This window comes from Phascolarctos cinereus, unplaced genomic scaffold (assembly GCF_003287225.1).
Source record: "Phascolarctos cinereus isolate Bilbo 61053 unplaced genomic scaffold, phaCin_HiC Scaffold_4;HRSCAF=312, whole genome shotgun sequence".
NCBI lineage: Eukaryota > Metazoa > Chordata > Mammalia > Diprotodontia > Phascolarctidae > Phascolarctos > Phascolarctos cinereus.
In genome coordinates, this window is record NW_027555847.1 from 238000127 (window position 1) to 238023035 (window position 22909).

General features: G+C 38.1%; 1 protein-coding gene across 1 annotated transcript in view; it reads right to left on the reverse strand.

Annotated features, from left to right (window-relative positions):
* Window positions 1-518: 518 nt before the first annotated feature.
* Window positions 519-22909, reverse strand: part of PRDM6 (PR/SET domain 6) — a 149543-nt gene continuing 127152 nt past the window's right edge. The window contains exons 6-7 of the mRNA XM_021009492.2: window positions 11557-11733; window positions 519-1516 (exon numbers count right to left, since the gene is read on the reverse strand). Of these exons, the coding sequence (XP_020865151.1) occupies window positions 1402-1516; window positions 11557-11733 (292 nt within the window). The 3' untranslated portion in view covers window positions 519-1401. The remainder of the gene's footprint in view (window positions 1517-11556; window positions 11734-22909) is intronic.

Sequence of the window (22909 nt, forward strand, 5' to 3'; positions counted from 1 at the left end):
GTGTTCCTGCTTCTTGGAGTTCCAAAGAATGGTCATGGGAAGCCCCTATTGAGCAGTCGCAGAGTACTGGGTCAATCTCTGTACCAGCTATATCCACAGGCCTGTTACAGAGGGAAGTGAACTTAGGTCCCTAGGATACTGATTTCTTTGCTCTCAAAACAAGAAAACTGTGAAATTTTGCCCACAGGGCTTTCTCCTTCTAATCTATCAGTCTTTAAGGAAGAGAATTAATCAAGGGCCTGAGGAATTGGGCTGATAAATCCCCATTAATAAAATACAGCCCTGACCTCTATGGTTTAACACAGCACTCTCAATGACCTATTCTTTCTACGTATTGTCTGGTATCAGGGTTTAAGCAAAAACTCCAGCACTCAGCGAATAAATGAGAAAGCAATCCAAGGCCTACCCAGACTTTGAGGGAAGAAAATGTCGGAAGAAATAATGAAAGCTTTGAAGGTTGAGCCTTGGATCATCTGAACCTCTGCAACAATTAAAAAAAAAATACTTGAAACCTAATATTGGATATTTGGCTTCACATTGACAAACTTTATTTTGGAGTTTTATAAGCTAAAATGTTACTGAAAACCAATTTCCTTTGCTAGCTGATTTGGAACAATAATACCGTTTTATGAAGCTCTTCAGTTTTAAAATGCCCTCCTTATCAACAATACCTGACAGGACAAAAATAATTCTTCTGTCCTTTCCCCCCTCTCTCCCACCTTTGAATTTTACATCATTTTCTTCCTTTTCTGGGCTCTCCTTCTACAAGACCAGGATGTTGAGGGAATGGAGCCATGTAAAAAAGTGTGGAAGTGGTGAGCATGGAAACCATGGAAATGAAACGTCCTTCCGTCTGAAGTTAACACTGCTTACTAAAGGTTCTTGCTTCCGTTTCCAGAGGCCCCCTTCAGGTGTTATAATTGCTTATCACAGCCAGCACCAAGCCAAACCCAAAGGAGCCAGCAGAAAGAAGGACTTTACATCTAGGTCCATTAAGTCAAGCCACTAAAAAAAGTACAGTGAGAAATAAGTCCATGTGCATTTTCAGTCATAACTGTGGGCAGAAGAACCCATAAGATTCCTCACTTTGGTTCTAAATAACAATTTTTTAAAAAGCTTTTAGAAATAAAGCAAATACATGGTGGGCCTAGGAATGTGAGCTGTCCCAGGTTACTTGTCCACTGAAATAAGTCTCATCCCTAGTCATAAATAAATAATTTCTTTCCTGGTCTCACTTCCATGCCAGGATCAATATCTCTTAACATCTTACTTATTTTATTACTGCTTTTGGTTTTCTGGGGCTGATTGAAAGTTGTTCAGAGGAAATCTTTGGTTTTGCTTAAGTGTCCGTGACATTTAATCATGACTTTCCTTGCAGTTTAATTCCAACCAGTCAATCAGTTAATCCACTTCAATTGATTCTGGGCTCTCTGTTATTGGCTTGCACTCATTGGGCATCCGTTGGTGTCGACTCAGCTGGGTGGCCTGCGTGAAGCTCCTCTCACACCTCTCGCACCTGGTGGAGGCAAGAGAGAAAATTGAGACCAGGGAGCTGCTCCTGGGGGGTGATGGGCTTTGTCTCATCCTGCCTAATCAGAACAGACACTCCAAAGTGGCTTCAGATTTTACCGGCTCAAGAGGTTTAATTGGTGGCTCCTTCCAAGGCCTTGATGCCTATGATGGGACAAGGCCTGTCTGATTCAGAACAGAGGGATCTGTCAATAGGCAGGGGGAAGGTGATTTCTCCAGAGAGGCCTGTCCGGCTGTAGCTCTGATCACTGTCAGTTCAAATAGATAAAGAACAAAAAGAGATTTTTAAGAGTGAGCCATCAAAGAAGCAGCTTGTCTGCAGTTTTCTGCTCTGTAACCCCAAGAAGAAATTGATGACAAATAGAATTTCACCTTCTGCTAATTTAAAATCAGGATTTCAACTTCTGTGAGTATAGGAGACCCAGGGTGATCATCTCTTAGTTTGGAAAAAAGAGGAAGCATTGCATTTGTTTGCAATGCTTGTGGGAGGTTCATTGCTTTTTGTATAAGTTGCTCACATTAACACAACCCAACTTTACTTTAGGCAAAAATACAGCATTTATATATTTCAAGGCTTAAAAAAAAAAGCCAAAACATGTGGGTCCCTAGGGTTACTTCACCTACCCCAAGATTGCAGAAGAACAAATAATGTTCCTCTTCTTCACGATATCTCCAGTCCCTACTTGAAGTAAGAATATTCTCTAGGAGAACTGATGGTATCCCACAGCAGTGAGCTACGTAGATCTCCCAGTCTTTGTTCTGTGTTTACTCACTTAAAAAAAAAAAAGTTTGTCTCCAAACACCGATGCCCACCAATGGATGCAATTATTTATGTGCAAAGAAGCAACATTATAGGCAGTCAGCTATCATGTGAGCCACGGTGGTGCTCAGTGCACAGCCAATTATCAGGAATGGCTGCCTTCCACATTTAGCTGCACTCTTTCATGCTTATAATTTCCCTTCCTTATATCTTCAGAGAAAAAGAAGCTACAAAGGATTTCCCACTATCAACTATCCTAAAATCCTTGTTCATGAAGTTACCCCCTGGAAATCTCAACATTACAGTCATCATGATGAATTCAGACATTCCTCTTCCACCACCAGGGATTCAGGCAAACAATACTCTCTACTACCTTCAGGGCATTTTGCTTTCTACTCTTCTCTAAATTACAGGTGTCCTGCCACCAAATAATTATTTGTGAAAATTTAGACCAAGGATTTGTGTATAGTTCTGAAATTTTTACATAGCTTTTAATGAGGAATTGTGTGTTTGGGAGTTAGAGTTCTTGGATTACATTCGTATTCATTCATCAGGGTCCCTGCACCTGCTGAGCGTGTCAAGTGTGTATAAGTTGTGTTTCTTTGATTGTCTTTCGAGGTTTATTTTTAGCAGCTTGCTTCACTGTTAAAAACTGCACTGTGATCTTGACAAATGTAGAATGTCAGCTTTAATGTATCAGACCTATCAGCTCAATGAAAATAACTCAGAAGTATTGATCACTTAATGATTTTTGGTGTATTCATTAACGTCTCTGCGCAGATCATCCTCCCTCCAGAGCTTCTGAAGTGCTGATGACACATTAGTGTATTGCTGATTGTTTATTAGAAAACTGATTAGTTACTGGATTAGTGTGTCAAAATATACTACCTTTCATTGCTTGACAGACTTTCAAATTATTATATTCCTTTTTATCATGAAGGCACTTGAATCAATTTCAGTGAGAGGATTAGCTCAGACAATTATGAAGCATAGCACTAATACCTAACCTGGGATTTTGGTTTTCCAATACCGTGGGTTTGAATATAGAGTGTTTATGGAGTAAGGTGTTCAGGCTCACATGTCTGGAAGAAACCATGTGAGTAGGCATCTAGATATACTTTTTAGACTACCAGTAATAAGGAAAGAGCTACTCATACTAATGCTGACTAGCTGGGAGCTCAGAGACCATCTACTCCAGTAGTTCTAAGCCTTTTTGGTGTGTTTCATGGATTTGTATGGCAGCCTATGGACCTTCCTGAGAATAATGTTTTTAAGTATATAAAGTAAAATACATAAGATTACAAAGGAAACCAATTTCTATTGAAATGAAGATTTTTTTTCCATGTAAGTTCACAGATCACTGATGAAGGGGGCTGGTAAATATTTGTATACTGGTAAATGGTTAACAACTGGCCATCCAAAGGGGAAAATGTATGCGTACATGGTTTTACATTTAATTTGTATTATTAATATTTTGTACTTCACTTTCTTTAGGCTAGACAATCAACAAAATAGCAAATCAAGTTCTGATTTATAGCATTTGCCGATTCCTGAGGTGTAAATACACCGAAATTTAGGGCTGGCTCTGACACACTTCTGGAATTAGTTTAAGAATGCCTCGTCTATATTAACCTCCTCCTTGTACAGATAAGGAAACTCAGGATAAGTAGCTTTAGATTTTCCTCCAATGTAAGTGTAACTGCCTTCTGCCCTGGGGCCATGCTAATTAGTGAGAGCTGACTACACCCAGCCAGACTCAGCCTCCCAACCACACTTCCCTGCCACCTTCTTGTCATGCCACCCTAATACTGCACCCACCCAAATGACGCTCTAGCTCCAGTGCTGGGGCTGTGCTGATGGGGGAAAGCTCACTACATCTAGCCAGCTCCAGCCACCTGACTAAGCTCCCCTGCCATCTTCCTTCCACACTTCCCTGCACTTATTTTTCGACCCCTCTCCTCATTTTGCTGTGGGGATATTAATTAAATCAGCACTTATAATTGCTTCTGAAAAAGGTGAGTCAATTGATTGTACTATGGCTTTACTAACTATGCCTATGATTTCACCCTTTGCTGACTACCATGCCCCTATGTGTATTGTTCTCCCTATCAGAACATAAGCACTTCGATGGCTGGGCCTTGTCTTTTTATCCCCAGTGCTCAGAATAATTCCCATCACATCATAAGTGCTTAATAACCGTTTCTTTCTTTCCTTTCCCTTTTTCTCCCTCTCTCCCTCCTTTTTTCTTCCCTCCTTCCCTTCCTTCTTCCTTCCTAAATTCTTTCTTAAGAATGTATGTGCAAAGAAAACATAGTGGTAGTTCTCAAGATAGAACTATTTTGCAGGAAGATCATGGCTAAAAAAAAAATATCCTCCAGTGTAGTCTACATGTCTGCTCCCTTAGAAAGTGAGCAGGTGAGTAGAAAGTGAGGAGGTGAGTAGAACAAGTTGCTGATTTAGTTTGCTTTACTGGCAGATTCACGTCTAGCCTAAAGATTCACATGGGTAGAGTACTAACAAAATCAGGTGAGTTAATAAATATTTTACATCACAAATCTGCACAGTAAAAGGTTGGACAAAGGAAGTTGTGATCTTTTTGTACGAGAGAAAGTACTCAGGTTAGATGCTCTCAGGGGCAAGCCGATAAAAGTTTAACAACTGGCTCTCCAGGGAGGAAAAGTGTACTCATGACACTTTAAGTTTAATCTTCCCATTAGCATTTTCTCCATCACTCCTATAAGTCCAGACCAGGGAACAATGAGTATCGTCCCACCACTGTCTGTTTTTGTAAAGCCTGCAAGATGACTAACAAAACAATAAATGAAACCCCAATTTATAGTGCTCACTAGTTTCCAATAAATGAAACCCCAATTTATAGTGCTCACTAGTTTCCAAGGTGTAAATGCTCACCCTGAAAATTTAACAATCTCTCCTGTAGGCACTGGCTCTAGCATGCATGCCCTTGGGTGTTCATGAGTTGATGGAATATATCCCTTTCTCTGGTATCATTTCATGAATTCAAAAGTAAACACACAGGGGCAGCTAGGTGGCGCAGTGGATAGAGCACTGGCCCTGAAATGAGGAGGATCTGAGTTCAAATCCGACCTCAGACCAAACACTTGACACTTACTAGCTGTATGACCGTGGGCAAGTCACTTAACCCCAATTGCCTAAAAAAAAAAAAAAAAGTAAACACAGTGAAAACTATAAGTTAAAATACAGCACTTGTACTGGCAAACTAATCCTGATCAGCTTTCAAGCCCAGTACATGTCTTTGTATTTCATACCACTATGATGGGATGAAGAGGAAAAGATGATGATGTTAATGGCAAAGTAGTGGGAAAGAAGGACATGTTCTTGAACATTTCCTTGTGCACTTCACAGACAAGAACGGAATGGGAGTAATGTATTTCGTGTTCTGAATTGGTTTGCATGGCAGAGTTTTTGTCAGTGAAACCAGAAAGTTTGACATAAAACCAGAAAGTCCTAAAAATGATAGCAAAGAAAAATGAAATAATCTTGGTCCTTGACTTTGTATCAGTCTGAAAGTCATAAGACTAGATTTGAACTCATTCTTCACTTAAGTAGGTGGCTGATCAGTTTCAGCTAGTCAATAGTCATTTATTGTCTACTATGTGTCAGACACAGTCAAACACTGGGGATACAAAAAAGAGGCAAAAGATAATTTCTGCCCTCAAGGAGCTTACAATCTAGCGAGGGAGACAAGAAGCAAACAAAAATGCAAAATCAAGCCATATACAGCATAAAGAGGAAATAATTAAGAGTGAAGACACTAGAATTAAGAGGTAACAGGAAAGGCTTCCTGTAGAAGATGAGATTTTAGTTGGAACCTACAAGAAACTGGGGAAAGCAGAAGGCAGAAATGAGGAGGAAGAACATTCCAGGCTTGGAGAATGGCCAGAGAAAATGCTTGGAGCCAAAAGATGGAGTACCTTATTCATGCAATAGCAAGGAGGCCAGTGTTTGTAATTATACTATAAGGAGTGGAGGAGGTGGCATTCACATTCACGTTCACACACACACACACACACACACACACACACACACACACATATACATACACACATGCATCCATGCATGCATGCTTGTACATACATGCACACACACTTTAATTAATTTCATTAAGATCAAGACACCTCAGTTGAGGTATATCACAGAATCAGTCAATAGACTTGATTAGGTTTTAATGTAAAAAAAAAAGCTTAATCTCTACTATGATCTGTTTATCAGGTACAAACTATCTCTCAAGAAGGAAATATTGTGATTGGTTGAGAGAATGAGTTATGCCTCTGGGACCTATAGATAAAAACAAACCCAATTCATGTGTTCAACAGTTTGGGAGTAGGAGGATTCTAGCCCTAGGAGTATCTTATGAAGGAAGATTCCTTTACCTGTATAAGAAAGCAACAAGGAAAGGACCATTTCATTGAAGCTACTGGACCAGTAATTTACAATGCACCCACCTGGAAGCAGAGAGATGGACTAAGAAAGACACAAATATGGAGAGATAGTCACACAAGAGAAGAGAGAGCTTCAGAAAGCTTAACCCTGAGGTGGGGAACCTGCAACCTCAAGGCCACACCCCTGGCCTAACCCCTCATGGTAGAGATAAGTGATAGCTATGGACTTAAGAAATAAGCAGATCTTGGAAGGCAGCTGATCAAACTGTCCAGCAAAGAGCTTACCCAATAGAAGCTGCATGAGGACCCTACAAAGAGAAAAAGGACCTCTGTACCAAGAGTTGTGAGTTCCCCACTATCATATATTTCCCACTACCATCATACCCCAAACATAAGCCCACTCTCCCCTCCTATGTGTTTGTGGAACAGTCTGCCCCAGACTTTGGGGGGGAACGTTTTGTACCAACTCATCTTACAATACCCCCTTAGTACATGTCTTTGCTAAAAGTGAATTTGCAATTCACTGACTGCTAATGGAAAGCTTACTAGTGGCAAAGCTAATAAGCAATATTCACAGGATATTAAGAGCTTCCTTACTACTGAAGATAATTTAGGATTTGCCTTATGCTAAAAAGAAGAGAAAAAATGGGATATTTTTATAATTCAAAAGGGAAGCAGTAAAAATGCTAAACCTATACCACATATTTGTCGACCTGAATTGCATACTACATTTAGCCCTGGGTCAAGGGCCCAGCAAACAGGTAGGTAGTAACTCAATGTAAGTTTATTTATTTGCCTCTGATGTTTGAACCAGATACTTAAGGTACAAAATATTAAGGTAAGTTATTTTCTTTTTGTAACCAAGCCAGAGATGAAAAACATTTCCTTGAATACATTTATGGCCTGACTGCAGATTCCAAAGGCAAAAGCATGAGGTAGGCATCAAATAAACTATGTGGAGTATTTTGAGGTTTGCCCAGTTATAATGAAGAGAGAGAATGTTGTCCTCAGGACACATTTTCTATGACTTGCAATAACTCATAAATAGTTATATGACCAGCTAGTTCCCCACGACGTCCTAGTCCTACATATCCTGCAAAATAAACCAAGCTCTGACCTTTTCATTTTTGGTAAATTTCTATTCATTCTTGAGAGTACAGTTTAAAGATAGATTTGGATACTGTGGTCTACACCCAAGAGCTACGATGTATAATTAATAATAATAATGACACACATTTCATGGGGCTTTATTCTTTATAAAATACTTCTCCCACAATATCCTTGTGAGTCGGGAAATGTGCTCCTTAGTAAATGTTGATGTTTATTAGAATGCAAAGCTATAGTAAAGCAATAAAAGAAATTCAGACCTCTTGACTTTAAATCTCATTCGTGATTAGCCACTTAGGTTTTTTGTTTTTTGTTTCTGCTTCTATAATCCTCACCAACTTCTAAAAATCACTTCAGCAAAAGTCTCCTAATAAATTTCAGCATTTGTTTTCACTCGATGCCTTATACAGAAGATCCCTTGCCCAAACAGAGAAATAGAAAAGAAACTTGATTTTATACACATGTACATATATGTGTATGCATATATATATATATGTATATATATATGTGTGTGTGTGTGTGTATATACATATATATACACACACATGTATATATATGTATATATATACATATATATACACACACACACACATATGTATATATATATATATATGTATACACACACACATACATACACACACACACACACACAGCATGGCTTGCTGGAGAGATGGTCAGCCTTGGAAATAGAAGACTTGGGTTCAAGTCTTCACTCTGACACACATTAGTTGTGTAAACAGGGGCCAGTCATTTAACATCCCAGTTACCCAGGAAACTTTCTAAATCTCAGATGAGTTTCTGGTCTGTAACAGTAGAGAGAATTCTTTACATTGATGAAATCAGAAGCCTGGACCCTCCCCTAATACACATATACACGTCCCAATTAAGACACTGGATACTCAATTGTCAGAGATGTACGCAGACACAGACACACACACACACACACACACACACACACACAAACACATTCAGCAAAGGCAGCCTAATAGATAGAAAGCTGGTCTCAAAGTCAGAAAGACCATGTTCATATCCTGCCTCTGACTTACACGAGCTGTGTGACCCTGGGCAAGTCATTTAAACTCTCAGCACTCTAGGAAGCTCTCTAAAAATATAACTTGTAATAAGTTATAGGGAAGATGCCATCCTACATTGATAGAGGGGATTTCCTTACGCTAGTATTTCCTATACCTGTGAAATCACAGATCTAATCTTTATCCCTAAACACATGTATATACACACATACACATATACACTCACACACATACACAAGGCCTACTATTTAGAAGTTTCACCTTTTCAAATGCAGTTTTCTTCTTTTAAGATACAGTCTTTAAGTTAATCCCCATTAGATGAATACATAAAATTAATGTTTATAAATAAAATTAATGTTTATTATGAATCCCATTTTGCTGCAGTGGGAATTTTTTGAATGTTTTGTGAGATGGTATAATGGCATCTCTGTAATATTTATGAAATCCAAATGGGTATGGATATCTATGAACTACACATGACTGCCTCAGGACTGCTTAATGCTGAGACTGAATAGTATAGATAAAAGGACTTAACTTTCCATTTTCCTTACAGAAAGGTGAATGGATTCCTAGACAGCTCTTCCCTAGGCATGTAGCATGTCATGAAGGAAAACTACAAATAGCGTGAAGATACCTTGACATAAGCAATAATAGAAGAAAAAGAAATCTGCTCACTTCATACCGGCCTAGCTAACTGCTTCCTTTTCACCAATTAAATCTCTCTGTCTCTCTGTCTCTCTCTCTCTCTCTCTCTCTCTCTCTCTCTCTCTCTCTCTCTCGCTCACACACACACACACACACACACACACACACATTTTAAGAGAAGCATCATTTCATGAAATCTTAATATGATAAATTAAATTTAAGGAAAAATGTTAAATCTATTGGAAACATGACAAAAACAGGCTGTTAGGGGGGGAAATTGAGTGGAGTCAACGAGGTTACACATAAGTAACACCTTAACATTAATAGAAATCTATTTTCCATTTTGACCCTGAAACCTCTTCAATTAATTACTAAAATCTATTTACACAGCTACCAGATAAAAATCAATCTGATTCCTAGCACCATGTTTGGTCCACTCTTATGAACTGCTTTTTTTTTTTTAATGAGCTTAACTTTGAAAGGCCCAGGTGCAGATGCTTAGGTGCTCCCTGGCAAAGCCTACTCACAAAGCTCTATGATCAACATCCTGGAAAATGTAAGATGATCATCATTCTCATCCACAGAGGTGAGGGCAGAATTTGTGACTCTTTGATGGTCAAATGTGCGAGCTGTCAAAGGCCAAAGGCTTTGATAAATTCCATGTTGGAAGAGACAGATTCACACCTGGTCAGCATCTGGCCTATTGTTCTTTATATAGAATCCAAATGATACTAATTGCCATTGTTTTCCATTATTAATTAATGCCATAAATGAAACCAAGAAAGAGAGAAATAGATTTTACTAGGTCAAAAGAAAATGCTCTGTCCTTGATAGTGAAAAAAGGTAAACAAAAAAATTTTCATTCATTTCTCCCTCCATTGGCAGGACAATAAGGATATTTGGGGGCCAAATCAGTCAGACTTATTCTTATCCAGGTCATTGTTTGGTCTCAGGCAGAAAATAATACTGCTCCCTGCTAGTTGGGTCCAGATATCAAGAATGACACATTATTTAAAGAAACAGTCTTGTTAGCATTGTCCTTCTTCGTGGCTGAGACTGAGCATAGGAATTAATCTTCTCATTATTTTACACAGTACTAATTTTGCTTCAGTTCTTAGGTTTGTCCCTTACTAGGGGAACTGATGCAGGATCCCCATGCCCTTTTCCTTTTTCCTTCTTAAACAAAAAAATTAAGAGTAGTATGGGAAATAATTGAGACATTCAAAAGGTTTCAGAACAATGAAGTGCTCTATACATAAGTAGTAAGAGCTATATCAAGGATCATTACAACCTTGTCAAAGCTATGATTTCCATTGCATGTCTTTGTCTCAGCTAAAACTAAAATTGTTCTTTGAGATGCTCTTTCTCTGCCAATGTTCAAGTCTACTTTTTCTTCTATCAGCAGAAACCCTGACAAGGACAATGATGTTTCTTGTTTCTGGTTTTTGTTCTGTCATCAACATAGTAATTTTGAAGCCCTAAAAGCACCCTGAATGAACAGTCACAATATTTGATCTAAGGTTAAACATCAGGAGGCATGATCAGTCTCATGCCTACAACGAAGTAGCTTAGTACATTTGGGGAGTGGAAGGAAAGCCATTCACTAGATATCTTAAAGAAAATCCTTCCCTTTGTAGCCATTATTCAATTGTCAATTAATTACAGTTATACTTCTCTAGTGGATGAAAAGAATATGCCTCAAAGGACTTTTCAGAGATTGTCCTCTTGAATCTTAGACTCAAAATCTTAGACTTAAAGAAGTTGTCTCATTTAAAGGTAAAGTGAGGTTTCAAAGAGGTCAAGTGACTTGCTCACAGTCCTATAGCTATTAATTGGCTGAACCAAAACTAAACCAGATATACAGAATAAAGCCTGCTAACAATCTCTCAGAAAAAAATACAACTCTTCTTAGAGTCTGGATTTTGATCTTCCAAGTGCCTTAATCATTAGTTGGTTGAGATAGACAGTATGGTGCTGGGGACCCTCCTCTTTTTCCCTGCACATAGGAGAAGCTGCTAAAAATAGATGAGAGGGGGAAATATCTCATGTCTTAGTTACTTACTTGAAGGGTTTTTCTCCAGTATGAGTTCTGATATGGTTGTTGAGGGTGGTAGCCCCAGCAAAGGCGCGACCGCAATAGCCACACTTGAAAGGTCTGTCGCTGGAGTGGGTAACCACATGGTTCCTCAGTTCAGAAGGCTGGGAGAAGGACTGGGAGCAGTGACCACACTGGTAGGGTCTGAAACAGAGACACAGCCTGATCATTCTTGTCTGCTTCAACAAAAGGAGGAGTTCCTTACCTCTTAAGAAGGGGCCAAATCTTTTAACAGAATCCCTAAAGTTTCTTGATTGTGTATCCCATCAGTAAAAAATTTCTATGCACTCATCTCTAATACAGGAATATTTGCTTATTTATAAATTATATACATGTATTACTCTAGTAATAATAATGTACAATATAAAATGTGTGCAAAATAGAAATGAAAGATTGAGATAAAGTAATATAATATTTTGGTTTTAATCAGTATTAAAACCTTTTGCTCTCACTAAATAATAATAATGCTATTTTTAGTGAGAGAAATGTGATGGAATATATCTCACTATTTTTGCAAATCACTTTGTGATTTGAAGGTTCACTTGGAAGTTTAGTACATTCCATTATTTAATGGTTGTCACAGCTAGCAAAGATACCTCACAAAGATATATAGATCCAAAAGGAAGAAGTGCATCATTGTTGGTACTTACTAAATCATGATACTCACTTTTCCAATCCCATCCACTAGTTATGAAAAGATTATTTGTTGAAATTCAGCTAGTAAGTTTACATCTTTTCTGACATAAGTCATTTGTTTTTATAAACTAATTGGAAGGTGTTGCATTTTTTCAATGTTTAACAAAAAGTTTCAAATTTCACTGGTTCTTCATTTGGAAAATTTCTAATCAAGTTTGGAAATGTTTCCAAGTTTTAAAGTGTGCAGATATGAGGGGCTCTTTTTTTTTTAATAGGTTACATACTTGTATGATTTTCAGAAATCCATAGAGGAGAAAGTTAAGTATCCAAGAGGAGAGAGTGGTCAACAGTATTAAATACTGCAAAAAGGTCAAGAAAGATGAGTACTGAGAAAAGGCCATCATATTTTGGCAGTTAAGAAATTGTTGGTAATTTTTAAGAGAGCAGCTTTAGTTGAATGAGAAGTCAAGAGGAGAAGAAGGTTGAGAACCCAGGAAATTGGTGATGCCCTGCAGGGAAAAGGGAAATTAGAAAGGATACATTTGGAAGGCAAGATAATGCAATGACATCTGTGACACACATTGCAACCTATTTATCCTCTGCTTCTCAATCTAAAGAAAGAAAAATGTTGGGGCAGTCTTACTCACTAGACAGTATCCCAGGGCACAGATTCTACCTGCTGGGGGCTCCTGCAGGAGCCACAAAGTTATCTCAGCAGTAGGGTGTAGGGTCTCTTGGCCAGAGTTTGGGGAAAAGTCAGAGAGGAATCAGAGCTATTCTGAGTACTTGGTCCATCCATAAAGCATAGTGGTGGTATTGTTGTGTTGAAGACAATGAATGAATGAATGAATGAATGAATGAATGAATGAATGAATGAAAGAAAATGAATTTATTAAGCCCTTACTATGTTCTAAGTCCTTGAGTTACAAATATAAGCAAAGATAGTCCCTACCCTCAAGGAGCATACATTCTAATGGGAAGGCACAAAAAGGAGGAATGAGGGACAGGGGCTCTTTGGAAGTAGACTGACATACTACTTTGGAGAACTGGTTCTAGAACTGGAAGAGGTTGGAGCTGGCAGTGAGAGTACGCATGCATGTAGCACCAGGGGGCTGGCAAGAAGATGCTATGGAATAAGGAGAATAAAGCAAAGTGAAGTACAGCAGTTCTGGTGACAAAAGTGACAAAACTTGAAGATAGTATGGCCAGAGATGATTGGTTATCACAGAGAAATGAAATACAACTTTATCTTCCCACTTTCTAATTTGCTGGTCATACTCTGGCTATTTTCGCTGGTGGGCCAGTCCATGGCCATGGCCCCCATGTTGGGCTGTAGACCTTCAAAGTGGAGTATAGAAAGGATTTTAATCACTAGCTGTCCGTTTCTTTAGTGTCATATAGAATATGCTTACACATGCCCTTTAAGGTAAATTAATTTCCAAAATAAGTCAAATTTATTTCCAGTGCTAACGATACGGTACCAAAATTCATTTTAAAAAATTTCCACAAAATTCAGAATTTTGTGTGCAGAGAGGCACAGGTTTGATCAAGTAGAATGTTGAAGAGAAAGCTTTTCCATAAAAAGAAAAAAAAGCTTTCAATAGTACAAAATATAGCTATATTTACACCATGCCTTTTACTTGCCAAAGAGTTTTATCCTATTTATTGTCTCCTTTGATCCTTACAACATCTCTGTGAGGTAGGTAAAGAAGCTGTTACTACCTACATTTGATAACTAAGGAAACTGGATGTAAAGCCTAAGATGACCAAGAACCAGGGAGAAAGGCCATCTTTGGGTGACTCTGACTTATGTCATGCATTTTTATGAAAATATGCATTTATGTGGTTCAGGGCCCCTCTACAATCATAATATCTGATATGCCCAGGTAAAAAGTGAGAGTGAACTTTTAAAATGTCTCTTTATATTTAAATACGCTTTCAGATTTGAATTTTAGCTTGTTTGCTCCTTTTACTAATTGACAAAGGTATCATCCATGAGAGGCTTCTCCCTGAAAATCTCTGTTTAACCCAGAAGTGAATAGAGATATGCAGCAAGTGCCACCATTTGTTGCCTAGTAAAGAATGGGGTTGGGGGCAGCAAGCGAGGTGGTGCAGTAGATAGAGCACTGGCTCTGGAGTCAGGAGGACCTGAGTTCAAATCCGGCCTCAGACACTTAACACTTACTAGCTGTGTGACCTTGGGCAAGTCACTTAACCCCATTGCCTAGCCAAAGAAACCAAAACAAAACCAACAACAAAAAAAATTAAAAAATAAATAAAGAATAGGATGGGATACTTTTTGCAATGGTTTGACTTTTCTGAAAAGGCCACCGGAAACCAATCATCATCATCACAGCTAGAAGTCATATAGTACTTTAAAGTGTGCAAAACACTTTACATGTGTTAACCCATTTGATCCTTACAACAACCTTGTGAGGTGGGTGCTGTTATTAACCCCATTATAAAATGAGAAAATTTAAGCCAGGGACATTGACTTGCTTGGTGTTACACATCTTAGTGAAATGTCTGAGGCAGGCTCCAACTCAGGTCTTCCTAACTCCAAATCCTGAGCTCTATCCCTTGTGCCACCAGCAGAAAACCTTCCTCGTTAGCTTGAAAGAATAAATCAATTTTGGTTTTCATGAAACAGATTAAATGTTCAATTTTATTTTTGAAATTCTCTTCTCTGCCCATCAGAAGCCACTGAGTTATATGAAGTCTTTCAAGTTTTCCCTTTTTAAAAAAAAATGTGTTATATAATTCCACAGCAGGGTTTGAATTTGTTTATCAAAATTTGGTTAGGAAAACTGGAACTATGTCTAGAGAAATATCCATGGTACTCCATAGAGTCCTAATTTGTGGCCCAGTTTTCACTGTCTGCACTTATACAGCCAAGGGCCAAGGCAGACTTAATTGTTCCTCTTAATAAATGTGTGTGCTCAAATGGCTGCAAACTAAAATGAAAGGCAGCAGACAATGGTGACCGAGCATGTACAACAATTCAATTAAGTGCAAAATAAAGTGTACCCTCTCATTTGTCAAGTGAGCTGCTTAATTGTGGCTACTTGCATCACTGATCACAAATACTATTATTTTACAGTGCTTCAGAACACTGAGCTCTGATCGTAGAATTTTTTAGCCTGATTAATAGCCTAGGATTAGTCAATAGCTCAATTCAATGCAATTTTAATTACTTCCATTTGGAAATCTATCTAACTGCTGCTCTCCCCCAAATTTCAAAGGAATATATATGTAAAAGTTGTTGGTGGGAAGTTTATCAACCTTGACAAATTGTGCATGTCTTTTCTCATGACCATAATATGTCCCTTTGAGCTCTCTTATAATTGTATGAAGTTTAAAATGTTTTTATGTTTTAACCTGTTCTTTGTGGTCATCATTAACATAAAAGTCTTGAATTGAAAAGTAAGTATTTCTTAGAAGCCATGTGTTTAAAACGCTGTGAAAGATTATGAAAAATTTCAACCTAAAAGAATGTATTCATATATGCTATGCCCACTGACAATTGATTTTTTTTCTAATACTGAAAGGTACCATTAACATTATTAGCCTCTGGTTATCTATTTTTAATAGCTACTAAGATAAACAATAAACCATTAGATGTAAAACCAATTTATCTTTCTTTCCCTAAGAACGCTGTCAAAAGTTTGGTTGATTTATTTCCAAAGACAAAAGTCAATTTAGTCTTTGTATGTAAATACTCAAAAGAAAGCAACTGAAGATCTAAGGTGATCCTGGCTGTCAGGGAGAGCTGGTTCTAAAATATTTTAGCCTATGACAGTATTGAGAAGTTGCTATTAAGAACTGCAGATATTAGCACCGTGTAGTGTGAAGAACCCTGAGGTTCTAATGCTAGTGGACCAGTAATGAGTAAATAACCTCTTTGTATTTTATTTCCAAATGAATGAATGAACATTTATTAAGCTTAAACTGTGCTGAGGGCTGGGGATATACACATATTCAAGCAAGAAAGCCCTCAAGGAGCTTACATTCTAATAAGACAACATACATAGGGAAGTGATGGCTTAGCGTGTCCTCATTTGCTATGTCACACTAGATGCTTCAGCATTTACCTACTTTACTACTTCTAGGATTTCATGTCATATAAGTAAATATATGCAAATAGCATTTTATTTTTTCCAATTACATGTAAAGATAGTTTTCAACACTCATTTTTATAAGATTTTGAGTTCAAATTTTTCTGTCCTTTCCCTCCCTCCTCCCCCAGAGGACAGGCAATCTGATATAGGTTATATGTGTGCAATCCTATTAACCATATTTCCATATCAGTCATGTTGTGAAAGAAACAGAACAAAAGGAAAACACACACACACACACACACACACACACACACACAAAGTGAAAATAATATGCCTCAATCTGCATTCAGACTCCATCAGCTCTTTCTCTGGATGTAAACACATTTTCCATTATGAGTCTTTTGGAATTGCCTTGGATCATTGTATCGCTGAGAAGAGCTAAGTCTATCATAGTTGATCATTGCATAATGTTGCTGTTACTGTGTACAATGTTCTCCTGGTTCTGCTCACTTCATTCAGCATCAATTCATGTAAGTCTTTCTAGGTTTTTCTGAAATTTCTCAGCATTTCTTACAGCATTTCTTATAGTACTTATATTTCTTATAGTACTCCATTACATCCATATACCACAACTTTTTAACCATTCTCCTATTGATGGATATCTCCTCAATTTCCAGTTCTTTGCCACCACAAAAAGAATTGCTATAAATATTTTGCACATGTAGGTGCTTTCCCCTTTTTTATGATCTCTTTGGGTACAACCCTAGTAGTGGTATTGCTAGATCAAAGTTTATGCAGAGTTTGATTGCCCTTTGGGCATAGTCCCAAATTGCTTTCCAGAATAGTTGAGTCAGTTCACAACTCCACTAAACAAAGCATTAGTGTCCCAATTTGGGGATCTACTTTTTAAAAATATCATTATTTTCATGTCATCTGCATTCACAACAGTAGCATTTCATTATTCTGAAAGCAAATATAATTGATAGTCTTAAGAACAGCAGCATTTTATTTAAATGCTTAATTCTACTTTTATTTCCGACTGCAGATAAAATCAATTTCTAATTCTTTTCTTTCCCTTATTCTGTCTGTATGCCTATTGTGGAATAAACATAGTAATTCTACATTTCTTGCCTAAACAACAGAAGCCCACTAAATGAAAAATTGTGCAGAAATTTTTTTCTGTCTCATATTAAGTATCTTTCTCATCTTTTAATATTTACTTTGTTATGGGCAAAATAATCTCCTCTCTGAGTTCATGTGGTAGGTAACTAATGCCAAATATATATTTACCACAACACAGAAATTATGGAGGTAAAAAAACCTAGGTTTTATTATTATGCTCAAGCACAGGTTCAGGTTTCAAAGAAAACCCAACCTATTATGAGGATTCTAACAAGGTTTCTTATAGGAAAAATTATGCCATAATAACAGAGAAATAATTCATTTATGTATTACAATCCTGTATATTCCTCTTAGGCCATAAAAGTTAAAGAAAAGGTAGGTCCAAAATCCCATATTTTCTTCAATGTCATAAAAGTTCAACAAACTTAAACAGAGTCATAATCTCATATATCCCCTGAGGAAACGAACCTCATCAAACAAACTGATGGTAAACTAAGTCAGGTTACAGATTAAACTACATTTAAAGACTACAAATAGTCTGATTGAGAAGGAAGATTTACATGTAGTCAAGGAGTGAGGGACAGTTGAGATTCTTCCTCTGGCTTCTTATCTAAGGAATGTTAAAGGCTCTAAGTAAATTTTTACATCTCATGGAATAGGTTTTGGTCCCATGTTAATACTAACCAAAAGATGCAGGAGGAATGAAAAGAAATAAAAAATTCCCATAACAACTTTAATTTCTATTTTCTGTACAAGCTTTTTTTTCCCTTTCACAGATGTTGTGTCAATTGCACAAAAGTTCAGAAAAAACACTTTTTCAGCTCATGACCACATATCCATTGTCTTCCTTAGATTACGTATAGTTTCTCTCCTTTTTATGTAAAAAAAATTACTAAGGAATAAACGGGGTCCACGTCAGCCTATAACTCTGCAACAGTCCTGGTACACATTTAGAGCAGAACAAGGATAACAACACAATTTTCTCCCTCCTCTGGCATTATCTGAAACTGGCTGTTCTCTGAAAAAGACTATTCTGGAAAAATGTGCAACTCATTTGCTTTAACTCTGTAATTGGTTTGGTATACACATACGAAAAGGATGGAACATTTAACAACATTCAGTTTGGTTTGGTTTGAAATTTTTAATCCTCCTTTGATATGTATTTCATGGCATGAAAGCCTCCAGGATAAAAGATGTTCAGTCAGGGCTACATTCACTCCTTGCTCAATGAAGGCTAGTTCCAGTGCAGATCTCCCAGTGACTTCAAAGGGAGCTCCACCCTTGGGTCACTGCTGGCTGTGTGCAGTGAGAAAAGAACATAGCCCTATCTAAGGAGAAAAATATTTCAGGAAAGCTACAGAAGGGGTGAACCAAAGGGCTTGAAGAAAAGTGCAGTCTAGGAAAAAGATCTCTTTGCTGTCTAAAAAAAAAAGGACACCCAGAAAAAAACCCCAGTAAAACATGTAAAGATGGCTATATCCCATCCCCTCCATCTCCCTCCCCTATACCCCCACAAAAAAAAAAATTATGGTGATGGATAAATTTCCAGATTCTCCCTCCAGGGGATTTTTTTCTTCCCTCTGCATATTTTATTTACTGGCTTACATGATATGAAACAAAGACTAGACAGCACAAATGTAAACATCCGAAGATATTCTAGAGGAATCTCCCCCTTTGTGGCTGCATACCACACTGAATTACCACACACAACCAACCAACAGGCATGGGGGCAGGGGGGAGGAGGAAGGAAGCCAAATGTAAAAGAACATTAGTGATTTTAAGTACAGTTCTGGAAGGGAGGGGGAAGAAAAGAGAATAGGCAATTGTCTAAAAATGATTCACTGTGATTGAAGGCTTTTGGTTGCTCCTTTCTAGAGATTCCCAAATGGGATTTGAGAGATTTCTGCAGCAGAAAAACAGAAGAGAAACGGGATTTCTGACTCTTGGTTCAAACAAAATTGAGTCAAGATAACTTCAGCTGGGCAATGTATTCACAGGAAGGAGCCAACGCTTAGGAAAAATCTCTAACTCAAATATGGATGGACTTCAATTCCAACTTCCTCCCCTGTCTGACATTGTTTGAAAAGAAAAAAGAAAAAGAAAAACAATAGATTAGAATAAGGAAGAAAGGCCTTTGAAAAATTTCTCAGTTTTAGGGAAGAAATAACATGAACACGAACCTGGAGTCCTCTTGAGTAGCTCTGTGGTGGAAATTTGAGACAAGGGTTCCAATTAAGAAGGGATCGCAATATTCAAGTGAAGGGGATAAGGACCTAAACTGGGATGGTGGCTGTGTGAGTTGACAGAAGGGAATAGATGCGGGCATACTGTGGATGTAGAAATGACAAGACTTAGATGGTTATGTGGAGCAGGGAAGGAAAGAAGGGGGGAAAAGCATTTATTAAACACTTACTACATGCCAGATACTGTTCTCGGTGCTTTACAAATGTTATCTCTCTTGATCTTTTCAAGAACCCTGGGAATGGCTCCCAGACAGAGGTTATGTGCTTGTCCAGAGTTACACAGCTACTAAATATCTGAGGCTGGATTTAAACTCAGGTCCTTCTGACTCAGGCCCAGTAATCTACCTCTCTACCCACTGTGCCAGCTGGGTATCTCTAGGAAAGTTAGTAGTTGAATATGACAAGTCTGCAAACCTATCACCAGAAGGTGAGTAATGGTCTCAATAGTAATAGAGAAATTTGGAAAAGGAAAGATTTAGGAAAGAGGTAGGGAAACTGTGGCCTTCTAGGTCTTTAGGTGTGGCCTTTTGACGAAGTCCAAATTTTGCAGAACAAATCCTTTTATTAAGCAGATGTGTTCTGTGGAGTTTGGAGTCCGTCAAAGGGCAGTCCTTGGTTTAGGAAGAAAGATAATGTGAAGTCTGTGATACTAGATCTCAACTTGTTCACACCTGCCCACTCTGTGTGACCCAAAATGAAAAGTGGAGTTTGTGTCAGGGCTCTAACTCACTATCACTACCCAGAGCAAAGAGCCTGCACTCAGGAGGTGACGTGGAGCAGGGAGTGGGTAGGCCGGGCCAAGGAATTTTCCAATAGAACCAGGGCAGCTACTTCATGGGTGCCCCATAGTTAACTTATAGCTGCCATGAAGGGATGGCTAGTTTAGAAGTGAGCAAAGAGGGAATGTTGAGAGAAATGGAAGGGGAATGGAATCAACATTTATGTAATGCCTACTGTGCCAGGTACTGTGCAGTTCTTTTCAACAACAAATATTTCATTTGATCCTCGTAACAATCCTGCAAGGTAGGTGCTATTATTATCCCTATTTCTCAGCTGAAGAAACTGAGGCAGAGAAAGGTTAAGTGACTTACTCAAATACTAAGTGTCTGAGACTGGATTTGAACTCAGGTCTTTCTGACACACACACACATACACATACACATACACACGTATGTGTATGTGTATGTATATGTGTGTGTATATGTATATGTATATGTGTACACATATATATGTACATATATGTGTGTATATATCACATCATGGGCTCTGCATTTGCAAGTTTTTTAACTGATAAGCAAGGTAAAAGGCTCTCAATTGTTAACTGGCTGGGAAAAGAGGATTGATGCAATTGATGCAAATCAAACATCAGCTTTGACCAAGTTGAACCCTCTTTTGGATGTCTCCAGGCAGCTGTGCACATATGCTCCATGAGAAATTAGTCACAGTTTCCCTTAAGAATCGCAGGAAGGTAGTACTTAAGAGTCAGAAGACCTGAATTCAAGCCTTAGCTCTGCCCCACAATAGAACTATTTCACCTCTTTGGGACTCAGTTTCCTCTTCTGTAAAATAAGGGAATTGGACTTTCTGTGACTCTGTGATGTTACATAGCCCCTAAGGCATCTGTATTGATGGAAGCCAAGATTCTGGAGTTAGGGCAGCTAGGTGACACAATGGATAGAATGCCAGGCCTGGAGTCAGGAAAACTCATCTTCTGGAGTTCAAATCTGGTTTCAGACACTTGCTAGTTGTGTGACCCTGGGCAAGTCATTTAACCCCAGTTGCTTCCGTTTGCTCAGCTATATAATGAGCTAAGGAAGTAAATGGCAAACCACTCCACTTCTTTGCTAAGAAAACCCCAAATGAGGTCATGAAGAGTCAGACACAACAGAAACAACTAAACAACAACAACAACACAATTCTGCAATAGGGAAAGGTTAATCAAGGATGCTAATAAGCAGCTGAAATGTCTTAGAATGGAGACAGTGCAGCTTTGTTTGAAAAATAACATGGTCCAAGCCACTGGTAAGACAGGGAATGCCCATCAAATGAGACAATGTACATAAACCATTTTGTAAACCTCAAAGCTCTATGTGAATTTTGTTGTTTTTGTGGCTGTTCAGTTGTTCAGTCATGTCCAACTCTTTGTTACCCCACAGACCATAGCATGCCAGACCCTTCCATCTTCCACTGTCTCTCAAAATCTGTCCAAGTTCATGTTCATTATTTCCATGATACCATCTATCTATCTCATTCCCCACCATCCCTTTTCCTTTTGCCTTCAATCTTTCCCAACATCAAGGTCTTTTCCAATGAGTCCCATCTTCTCATTATGTGGTCAAAGCTTCAGTATTAAATAACAAATTAAATTACGTAGTAAATTAAGTATTAAGCTTCAGCTTCAGTTTTTGACCTTCCAGTGAATAGCCTGAATTAATTTCCTTAAGTATTGACTTGATTTGATCTCCTTGCTGTCCAAGAGACTCTCAAGAGTCTTCTTCAGCACCACAGTTTGAAAGTCGATTCTGTGGCACTCAGCTTTCCTCATACTCCAAATTTCACAGCCATATGTTGCTAGCGGAAAAACCATAGCTTTAACCAGTCAGATCTTTGTTGGTAAAGTAATGTCTCTGCTTTTTGATATTCTGTCCAGATTTGCCATAGCTTTCCTTCCAAGGAGCAAGTGTCTTTTAATTTCGTGGCTGCAGTCGCCATCTGCAGTGATATTTGAGCCCAAGGATGTAAAATCTGACACTGCTTCCATTTCTACTCCTTCTATTGCCAAGAAGTGAAGATCTTAGTTTTTTGATGTTCAGCTTCAAGCCAGCTTTCACACTCTCCTCTTTTACTCTCATCAAAAGGCTTCTTAATTCTTCACTTTCTGATATCATGCAAATTGTAGCTGTTATTATTCTTTTAAAAAAAGACCTTAATTTCCATCTGGTCCCCAATGGTCAAAGTTGATTTGATATTATGATTTGGAAGTTTTTCCATCATTAGTAGTATACCTATATGATGGGTTATTTTTTAAGGCATCAAGCATTTTAAGCTATTACAAAGATCAAAGCTTCTTAATCTTTTTATCATGGTCCCCTTTGGTCCCCGATGAAATCTGTGGACTTCTTCTCAGAATAACTTTTTAAAATTCATATTTGAAGGAAATGCTAAATTTCAGTTAGTTGTTAATGGAAAGTAAAGATATAATTTTTTTTTCTATTTAAGTTCATGGGCCTCAGGAAATTCAGCCCCTAAAGGGTCCATGAA